This window comes from Perca flavescens, chromosome 11 (genome assembly GCF_004354835.1).
Source record: "Perca flavescens isolate YP-PL-M2 chromosome 11, PFLA_1.0, whole genome shotgun sequence".
Lineage (NCBI taxonomy): Eukaryota > Metazoa > Chordata > Actinopteri > Perciformes > Percidae > Perca > Perca flavescens.
In genome coordinates this window covers 7388837-7400125 of record NC_041341.1, presented here as the reverse complement: position 1 = coordinate 7400125, position 11289 = coordinate 7388837, and the positions used below count along the sequence as shown (strand labels likewise).

General features: G+C 38.6%; 1 protein-coding gene across 1 annotated transcript; it reads right to left on the bottom strand.

Moving 5' to 3' along the window:
• Positions 1 to 7957: 7957 nt before the first annotated feature.
• On the bottom strand, positions 7958 to 9209 carry LOC114564708 (G2/M phase-specific E3 ubiquitin-protein ligase-like). Its single transcript, XM_028592222.1, has 3 exons — positions 9007 to 9209; positions 8612 to 8826; positions 7958 to 8313 (listed from the first exon to the last, which is right to left on the bottom strand). Exons 1-3 carry the CDS (start codon positions 9090 to 9092, stop codon positions 8057 to 8059), a joined length of 558 nt encoding a protein of 185 aa, XP_028448023.1. The 5' UTR covers positions 9093 to 9209; the 3' UTR covers positions 7958 to 8056.
• Between the last annotated feature and the right edge of the window lie 2080 nt (positions 9210 to 11289).

The window sequence follows — 11289 nt, the reverse complement described above, 5'->3', positions numbered from 1 at the left end:
TCTCTCCACATGGGGCAATGTACTGTATGTTTCTCTCTGTCTCTTTCTGATCTTGCCGGCATTCATAAACTGCTTTTTGCAGCATTTACTGTCACACGCACAGACACACAGTTGTATAACTGATGCGTTTATGTACTATAAATCTACCAAATGCCACATAAAGGTATTGTAATGCAACATGTCGACATGTTCAAAGACTCTTATAATGACACAAACACACACGCACGTACAGTACAAGCCTCATCATGGTTAATTCCAATACAGGTCTTTTAGGGTGATACATGCTGAAGCCTTTCATTACTTTGACAGTTGTTTAAGTGCACACTTAGCATCTTACCTAGTTTAAATATAGTTTCATGACCTTACTTGTCCTATTATCACTGAAAGACTTAGAACACGATGTATCTGTGTGCCAGTGTAATGTCTGTTTTTAGCTTCCAGCATTCACCGTATATTGGATCAGAATACGTCCTGTTCTCATTCTGCTCTTCATCAGTCTCCTGCCAGTTATGAAGTGAATTATTGCAGTGTAGTGTAGTGAATTATGTACACAGCATCACATGAAGATGACATACCTGCCTTTTACACAGTATTAAAGGAAGACACCCTGTTGCTGGCAGATGATCTAACCTGGAATCTGAGACTGAAAAGAACAAACACCGCCTTGATGCGTTCTGACTCATGTGCATTTGCAGGTTTCTCAGTAATTCAGGGTAGATGTTTTATTTTGTTTTGTTTCACATGAAAAAATACTTTTTATTCTTTTAATGAAACCTTTGGATGTGCATTTAGGAGGCTCATCCGTCCTGACGTTCATCAAGCATTCTCTCAGCGTGGAGATCCACATGGAGGGGTGAATAAAATCCATCAAAAAGAGAGAAACCTCTAGTTAAAGACATGGAAGTCATGCATGGATGGCAGTGTAGCTTATGATGTGTTGGGTTTCAGTCATCTCTTAAAATAATCTTTGGGATTTCATCAGTAAATGTGAGTGAAACTGACTTTATTACATTTTGTACTAACTGGAAATGATGCAAGACCTGCGCAAATGGATGAGGATCAAGCTGTGACTTTGGAACGCTACCCCCGACTCAATTTTAATCTTGGAAACATAAAACATAACCAGTAAAAAGTGTATTTTTTTCTTTGATAACCCGGCTCGTGGGGCACGACAATAACATGAACAGACAGAATGCAAAATAGTAAGTTGTTCATTATAACGAAAGACTAGAAATTAAAAAAAGGCAAATGTAATTGTGAGGTGTGTAAGTCAGTGGCATCAGTAATGTCCATGTGGGTGTGTGTATGTAGTGTAAGATCCTTGTTTTCATTGCTGTCTTTTATTGGTCCAGCATCTGCCTGCAACAGCATTGTGTAGAAAAAAATGAAAATACATTTTAAAGACATTTTGAAGAAATCTACACAATATATGAGACTGAAGAGTATAGGATCCAACCCCAGAAAAATTGAACTACAATTGTGTTGAATTAGTAAGAAGACCCCCCTTGTCACATTTTTAAAAACAAATTAAAAACATGCCTACATCTACCTACATACATACATACATACATACATACATACATACCCACAAACATACATACATACATACATACCTACATACATACCCACAAACATACATACATACATACATACCTACATACATACCCACAACATACATACATACATACATACATACATACATACATACATACATACATACATATATCCATTAAGGGTCAGTGCTTTTATATATATATTACAATTGCCATCTTAAGGTAAATAATATCATAATTAATGATGACAACCATAATGGTAATGATGTTTATCATCATCAACATGATTATCCACCTTCGCACACAATAATACTCAATTTCTATACTTATTTAGTAATAAAAAAGTAAAGGAAATTCCGACAGATGTCTTTCTTTTTGGCTGGATGTCCGTCACCTTTCTCTTTCTTTGTGTTGGTGTTGTAAACTCCGGTGGATTCGTGAGGACTATGGTTAACTGCTCCCCAGATCTCTGCAGGGTAAATCCAGACAGCTAGCTAGACTATCTGTCCGATCTGAGTTTTCTGTCGCACGACTAAAACTACTTTTGAATGTACATGTTCCACCGAAACAAGTTCCTTCCAGAGGCTATTTTGCAGAGGTGCAGAGGCACAGTGGCTCCGTCCAGTGCTTAGCACCGCCCAAGACGATTGTGATTGGTTGGTTTAAAGAAATACCAATAAACCAGAGCATGTTTTTCTCCCATCCCGGAATGCTGTGTGGACTAGCCAGACCTTCCTCCGCAGCACTATGGAGGAAGGTCTGGCACTGCCACACTAGTTAATTTGTAATGTGTTCCACAAACTTGACACTGCTTTTTAAAAGTGTGATTTGAGCTGAGCATTTTAGTTTTGCGTGTCATTGTTCATCTTCTCTGTCTCTTTTATTTAGAGCTGCAAAGATTAATCGATTAGTTTTAGTATTAATAAACCACTGTTTTTAGAATTGAGTAATCCTTTTGAGTCAATTAAAAAAAAAAAATCTCTGATTCCAGCTTCTTAAATGTGAATATTCTCTAAACACTGATCGACATTTTGCACCCTTTTCCTTACATTCTATAGCCCAAACTAATCGCTTAATCAAGAAAATAATCAACAGATTAATAGATTATAAAAATTAAAGAAATTCCCTTTTTGTCTTTTCTTCTTCCTGTAAATCACTCGGTTCTGCCTGCATCCCCTTGTCACTATAGACCTGCTGAGAGTCAGAACGAGGTACATTTTGTCCCTGAATGGATGGATGGATCCCCCACCCACACCTCTTTCCTACTCAGCCAGAACACAAGCCATGCCCAGGAAGTGCACCAGCCATATTATTATATATAATAATATTGCTGAGAGGAGGAATGAAGCACTGTAAGCACAGAGAAAGCAAAGGCAGTTTGCAATACCAAACAATGTGTTAGGAGAAAGATGTTTTTTTTTTTAATCAAAAGATATTAACCCTCTTATTGGTCCATCGTTATGAAGCCATGATGTGCAACCAAATTTTGTTCAAACTCATAAACCATAATTTTAACATCTTGAATCTACATCTACTCAATATACCAGGCTGACTTTCGGGAATTGGTATAAAATTATGCTGCTGATGATGATATATAATAAACTTAGCACAAAATGTAAGTACATTTGTGTTTGGTAGATTATTTCTCTGTGGTAACAATGCTTTTTTGCAATAAATCTTATACCATTGGAAAGCCTGATTATTTCCCTTTCAAATGGAGCCCCATTTGTAAGGAACATGCATTTGTAGGATGAGCAGCAGCGCTGAGTATGTGGGTTGCGCCCATGAAAAATTTGCCAAATCTTCTCTGCCAATGCCAAACAGCTTATTCAGCCATTGACTCATTTGGTGGATCAGATGATTGAAGTTTGAAGAAACAAGACATATTGGCAATTTAACAATTTATTCATTTAACAAACCGGAGCCTCAGTAAAGTGTGGAGGAACCATACACAGCCACAACAGCCTGGCACCTCCTCCTCATGCTGGTCACCAGCCTGGTCACACACTGCTGTGGGATGGCATCCCAATCTTCAACCAGCATTTGTCGCAAGTCAGCCAACGTGGTTGTGTTAGTCACTCTGGCACGAACAGCACACCCAAGCTGATCCTACAAGTGTTCAATGGGGTTGAGGTCAGGACTGCTGGCAGGCCATCCCATCCTCTCCACTCCCAAATTCTGGAGGTAGTCTCTGATAAACCCCGCCCTGCGGGGCCAAGCGTTGTCATCTTGGAGGATAGAGTTCAGTCCCAGACTGTAGAGATATGGGATTGCCATTGGTTGCAGAATCTCATCTCTATATCTCTCTGATGGGCAGCACCTGGGGGTACCAGAAGCTCAAAACAAGTGTCAATAACAACAGCAAAATAACCTGTTTGGCAATGGCAGAGAAGATTTGGAAACATTTTCATGAGCGCAACCCACATACTCAGCTCTGCTGCTCATCCTACAAATGCATGTTCCTTACAAATGGGGCACTATTTAATAGGGTACTAAACAGGCTTTCCAACGGTATAAGATGTATTGCCAAAAAGCATTGTTACCACAGAGAAATAATCTACCAAACACAAATGTTCTTACTTTTTGTGCTAAGTTTATATATAGATATATTAAAGGCAAAATATGTGTCAAACTATTCTGAATGAAGTATTGTGGTGCTGCAGAGACGTCCCTGCCTATAAATCCTAACCTACAGACTAAAGAAGGGGTCTTCAACGTTTTTTAATCCAAGGACCTCTTAACTGAAAGAGAAACGGAGCAGGGACCCCCCCTACTACATATATTGTATACAATGAAGTTGCTTATTAAACTGGGCCTACAATTAAGTGTAGAGCAACCTAAAGCCGTTATACATACCTTCTTAGTGCATAGAATACCAAGATTGATACATACATGATTGAATATATGATTTTATGAATCATGTTTTAATGTTACACATACACAGTGAATCCTTATGATGAACTGTATCTGTGGATGGCTACCTTACCTATGGGCCAGTAAGCCTATCATCAGTGGGGGTTTATATTTGTTAATAGTTGTTGGATTCATGTTGACCCCCCCCATCCTGCATTGACTCTGAGGACCATGACCCCCTGTTGAAGATCCCTTGGCACAAAACCTCGCAAAAAAAATCACACTATGATCATTATTAATTTAAATATTGTTTTAATAAATTTCAGTGAAAATGAAAATAATGAAACAAAAACGATCATTCCTTATCCTTAAAATATCGTGAATCATATATATCAGTCAAAACAATCCAATTAGTTATTTTCCCTTATGTATCGTGCAGCCCTATTGTGTTGCACTGATTTATGGTGGAAAAAGACTTCACGATTATAATTCAAATGATAATTTTTTTTAATGGTAAGTGTACACAAACTGCTCATATACTGTCAGCATTCAGCTATGAGGGGCCGTCAGGGACATTATTCAGAATTACCTCTCACAAACACATGTGAAATGCTCTTATATATACTACTGAAACGCTCTCACACATACAAGTGAAACGCTCTCACACATACAAGTGAAACGCTCTTATATACACTACTGAAACGCTCTCACGCATACAAGTGAAACGCTCTTATATACACTACTGAAACGCTCTCACATATACAAGTGAAACGCTCTCACACATACAAGTGAAACGCTCTTATATACACTACTGAAACGCTCTCACGCATACAAGTGAAACGCTCTTATATACACTACTGAAACGCTCTCACATATACAAGTGAAACGCTCTTATATACACTACTGAAACGCTCTCACGCATACAAGTGAAACGCTCTTATATACACTACTGAAACGCTCTCACGCATACAAGTGAAACGCTCTCATATACACTACTGAAACGCTCTCACGCATACAAGTGAAACGCTCTTATATACACTACTGAAACGCTCTCACACATACAAGTGAAAAGCTCTCATATACACTACTGAAAAGCTCTCACACATACCAGTGAAACACTCTTATATACACTACTGAAACGCTCTCACACATACAAGTGAAACACTTTTATATAAACAACTGAAAAGCTCTTACATGCACAACATTTTGAATAAACTACAAAAAATGTGCTCATATACACAGCTGAAATGCTCTGATATTGAATTGTAAACTATAACAGTTCAGTAGTGAATATGAAAATTACAGTTAAAGAGGAAGGCCTTCCTGTCATCTGACGGAAACAGGAAGACTCCACACAGGGAAGTGCAAGTGCTTTTGCGGAGTTTGAAGTACTTCAACCCCTGCTTCAACCACAATGTATGTTCATCTGATATTCTTCGTTTTTCAAGTCCAAGCTTTATTTTTTGAAGTGAGAGGCAATGAGGAGGATGTTGTCGTTTTTTTTACTAGTGCTCTACAATGCATTGAGAGGCTGCAAAGAGAGGAGTCTGACAATTTCCATCAGGAGAGGCTTTATAGAGAGCTTAATGAGCATACTCAAACTCTATCTGCATTTCTTGCTGTGTGTGATGATAGGGATGTCAGTAACCTTCTAGGATCATTGTATAGATACTTTCGCAACTTGCTGCATGAACATGAGGACAGACAGAGATCCACTGAAGTGACCACAAATTTGACACCTCCGACAACCTTGACTGGCCATCCAGGACGGCCCAGATACAGCATAGCCACTGAACAGATTTCTCACTGTGTGTCCATCGGTATGTCATGGCAGAGAATTGCATCATGCTTTGGAATTAGTCGAAGAACACTATACAGACACAGACAAAGACTGGGAGTTGAGCCATTAAGGTATTCTGTATTGTCAAATCAAGACTTGAACAGAGTTGTAACTAATATACTACAGAACACTCCAAATGCAGGTGAAGCATACATACTTGGAAGCCTGAGATCACGTGGCTTGAGGATTCAGCGCTGGCGGGTCAGACAGAGCCTGCATCAAGTGGATCCTATTGGGCGATCTTTTAGACGTCGTCTTGCTATACATCGAAGAGTCTATAGTGTTCAGGCCCCTAACCAATTATGGTAAGTAAATGTTATGTATAAGGAAAACAAGTACATATATACATGTGTGTGTGTGGCGTGCATCACACATATATACACGTATATATATATATATATATATATATATATATATAGTTTTTTAAGTATATATTTTCTTCCCAACAGGCATTTTGACGGCAACCACAAGCTGGTCAGGTGGCGGATGGTCTTTCATGGCTGTGTGGATGGCTTCAGCCGGACTATTATATACTTACGGTGCTTGTCCAACAACAGAGCCTCAACCGTCCTGTCATTATTTCTAGGAGGAGTACAGAACTTTGGCTTGCCCTTAAGGGTCAGATGTGACCATGGTATGGAAAATATAAATGTTGCCCGTTTTATGTTGGAAAGAAGAGGATTGAACAGTGTTATTACAGGTGTATCAGTACATAACCAAAGGATTGAGAGACTATGGGCAGAACTCAATAGTTGTATCTAGACACTTTATAAACATATTTAACTTCATGGAGGAACAGGGTGTACTGGATTCATTGAATGAACTACATTTGTTTTGTCTGCATTATGTTTATTTACCAAGGATTGAAAGAGCAGTAACAGAATTCATCAATCAATGGAACAACCATGGCCTCTCCACACAAGGGGGGCAGACACCTCTCCAGCTGTGGCATTCAGGTGTAATTAATAATGCAGGAATCCATCCAGCTATAAACAGCATTTTTGATGCTGATAACTACTATGGCATTGATGAAGAAGGGTCATTACCTGAACTTCAAACCAATAATAATGTTGTAATTCCAGATATAGATGTAACTATTAATGAGACCACAATGAACATTATTCAACAAGTGAACCCACTTGAAAATGATGGGAACCATGGAATAGATGTTTTTTTTTCACTTCTGCACTATCTTCAGTGAATAACATGGGAGTTATGTTAAGATTTGTTAAAATGTTTTCTTCACTTGTGCAGTGTATTCTGTGAATTCAAGTTTTGTTAAAACATTGTAAAACATTTTATTAAATATAAATGAACATGATAAACATTTGTTCAAAGGAACAAACATTCAAAGACAGGACAAAAGAGACAAACAGACTTAAACACGCAGAGGGAGAAACAGACAGACACATCAGAGAGGAAAACAGATTGATAGAAAATAAGAGACAGAAAGTGAGGCACAGAAAGGGATACAGAGCATAGGTTAAGCTTAATTCTGTAAATTTTAACTGTCGAAACAAGTATATGTTAAAAGAAAGTTTGGTAAGAATATGAAACATGCCGTTAAAAATAAATGTAAATATGTTTTAAAACATAGGCTGAGTGAGTTGAACTGAATTGTGGTGAAACTATATAAAATACATAAGTTCTATTGCATACGGCATTCACAAATGAATATATATATATATATATATAAATAATTTGTCTTGTTTTAAACTTTTTTCAGAAAACAGACTGAGATAAGCAGAAAGGTAGCGACAAACCAAGAAAGTGAGACACAGACAGAAAAAGTTTTCAGAGACTGACATGTTCATGCCCTGCCAAACCCATATGTGTTTCCTAATGCAAAGTCAAACTTCTCCTTGAACAGTTGGTAAGACACATGTAGTGGCAACTTGATGCAGTTAACACATGTGTTGGCAAGAGGGAACATTGATGTAGAGAAGCCATCATCTCCTTTGTGAATGAACTGGACAGAAGGAGTTGGGGAAAAGCCGATAGGTGGTACCACAGATGCTCCAGTTGTGAAGGCCAATATCTTCTCTAGTTTGGATGGCCCTTCTTCTTCTGTAAAAACAAAAATATTATCAGTGGTAGTTGGTCCAATTAATGTGTATGTGAATCATCTCTAAAGCAATTAACATCAGCTGATACTGAATAAATTGTCCAGTTAGAGTATTTCACTTCTCAAAACCAAAGCGTCTAAAATCTGAATGCCTCTTATAGCAATGAATTTATAACCGGTCTTTCATCTTTCAACATTCGCAGGTTGCTTTGTGATACGACTACCAAGAGAATAAAATAAAAAGAATGATACTAAAAAAACAGATGCATCAGTTTATTTGACCATTAAACCATTAATTACCTTCTGCATCTTGGAGATAGTCCCTCCAGAAAGTAACGACCATCTCCTCAGCAGCTCTCTTGTTGCTCCCTTCTGGAGAGAGACGAATGCTGAAAAGATCATCCACCTGGTCAGCAGTCAGTGTGTTTGGCTCATAGCAGAACAGGGGTCGAAAGCTGTCTGGATGTCGTCGTACTTGGTCCAGAACCCCAAGAGTTTTCAGTCCTTCACAGAATCTGTACAAACATGGAATAATTGTACAATCCATAATTCAATTGTACACTGTGAAATTGTCCCTTAGTTTTATACAAACATAAAAGATTTTGTGAAGCTAGTCTTACACCTTGTTGGTCAATGGTTAAAATTATTACTCCTTTTGAGATTGATCTGACTGTACAACAACTAACACTGAATACCTTTGAAATGGACTTTGAACCCTGTGGATGACCTGAAACATGACAATGTCTTGTACCAGCAAATCCCTGTCTCTTATCGACCGCATAGGCCTCAGACATCCTGCATTGGCCAAGTAGTCAAGCAAAGGTGCATTTGACTTCTCAAGGTCCTCAAGGGTTGTACTTTCAGATACCTAGCATCACAAGAAGCAGCAAGATGGCTTGTTATGGAAGTTTCTTATTAGTCATTTAACTTATTAGTATGAACCCAGACACTAGTGGTCTGCATACTAGAGAATGCCTAGAGGTCCCCTAACAGTTCATGGCAGTGCAGGTTTTTTCCACACATTGCTACAATGTGATAAATAAGAAGGAAAATATGCTTTGCTGTTGACACTTGTCCGTTGAATAATGGTGGCATTCAAACTACAACATATGGAAAAAGTGGGCTGATACTCCTTTTCAAAATGGAAAACAACAAGAGAACCTTTTAATGTAAACTAATTATAATGCAGTATAACATTCAAAAGCTATCTACTGACCTTTTTACTTTTTCCAAGAGTTCTGTGTCAGCTATGTCTTCTAGTTTTGGATTTACTGAACCATTGACCAGAAGACAAAATACTGTTGGCGAGAGGAAGTTTGGTGGTGGACCGCCATGTACCAAGCTCACTGCAATGGCTTTGCCAGCAATGTAGTACCAGTCCTCTCTTAGAGCTGCAAAACAATGGCATAAAAAAGGAAAAACAATATTGATAAATACCACATTTGGCAAACAAAAACTGGCTGTCAATTAAAGGCCGGGTCTCGAATGATGACCGAGGCCATGGTTGACACAAACAAATAAAAGCTAGGTCTAAAACATTAGTGGAGAAGTGAGCTGCAATATAATATGCATGCCAAGGATGATATACATTTCCAATAACTTAATCTAATAAATTCAGCAATATAATTTTGCTTTGTCCAGGGTGAAAAATATTAACTTTTCCTTTTCAGTGTGACTATCCAAATTCAGTCACTGTGGATGCATTTCTTAGCAAAACTGGATTGTATAGTACCATACATGTTCCACAAGGTGACAGTAGCCAAATTTCAAGGGCCATGTGGGAATGTTGCAAATCAAAGTTTTGCACAACACATTGCTGCAAATCTTTCATGAAACTGTAGAGGGATTTTAACTGAAAGTGCTGATGCTACTACATGAAACCATGGGATTTCCAGTATAATATTAAATAAACTGTAAATCAGTTCAAAAGCTACAAGTTGCATGTCAGAATCACTATCAATTAAAATGGCTCACATTATGATTTTTTAGAAAAGCCTGGCATTACCAGTACTGTCAAGAGCCAAGTTCTTGCTGTTTTCTTTTCCCTCAAACATGGGTGACCTGGCAATAGTCTCCATCAGCAGCCTTAAGAATTCCCTTCTTGGTCCTCCTAAATCAACTCCTTCTTCATTTCTCCCCATGTCATCGGAGAATTTTACACAGATCATCAAATTGGGGTCGTAGGATACCCTTTGGAAGCCCCCATGGCTCCTTCCCAGACAGCAGAGCGATTTATATTAAATTTGCACTGCCGTTTTGTGCTAATTTTGCTTGACAGTTCCAGCAGTATCTCTTGGACTGGGACCTTTTCTGCACTATAAACACAAAATCAGAAATGAATGATCAGACACACATTGATGTGACATAATTTACAACAACTTGTATTTGTATTTTGTGAAATTGTTGGTTGTAAGCAACCATTTAATCCAAAACATGGATGTGATAATGTAAGGGATAAAGGATTCATATCAATTATGAGATCACATCATTCTCGAGTTATCCTGATCTGTCAAGCTCACATACTATGTGTGTGCTACTCACATTTGACTCTCCATACTGGCAAATATGGCTTGGTTTAATTCCTCATCATCTGAAGAGTCAGGCGGAAGAGTAGCCACGAGTGTCAAATATGAAGCGTAGTCACCAACATGATCAGTTGTGGTACCACTAGTGCCAGGGTTCCCATTACCATTTGCAAGGTAGCCTCCATCATCACCACTGGTGCCAGCGCTCCCATCACCTCTTGCAAGGCAGCCTCCATCATGACCACTACTGCTGACAGTGTGATTGGGGCCATAGCTGTCTTCATGACCAGTACTAGTGCCAGGTTTGCCCTCTCCATCATGACTGCTAGTACTGGGATACTCATTACTCCTCATTGCTCTAAACCTGGTAGCAGCCCTGGTGGTGCCATTACTGCTCATGTCTGTGCGAATCTGAGGACCATCAACTTCAACACAATCATCATCGCTGCCCTT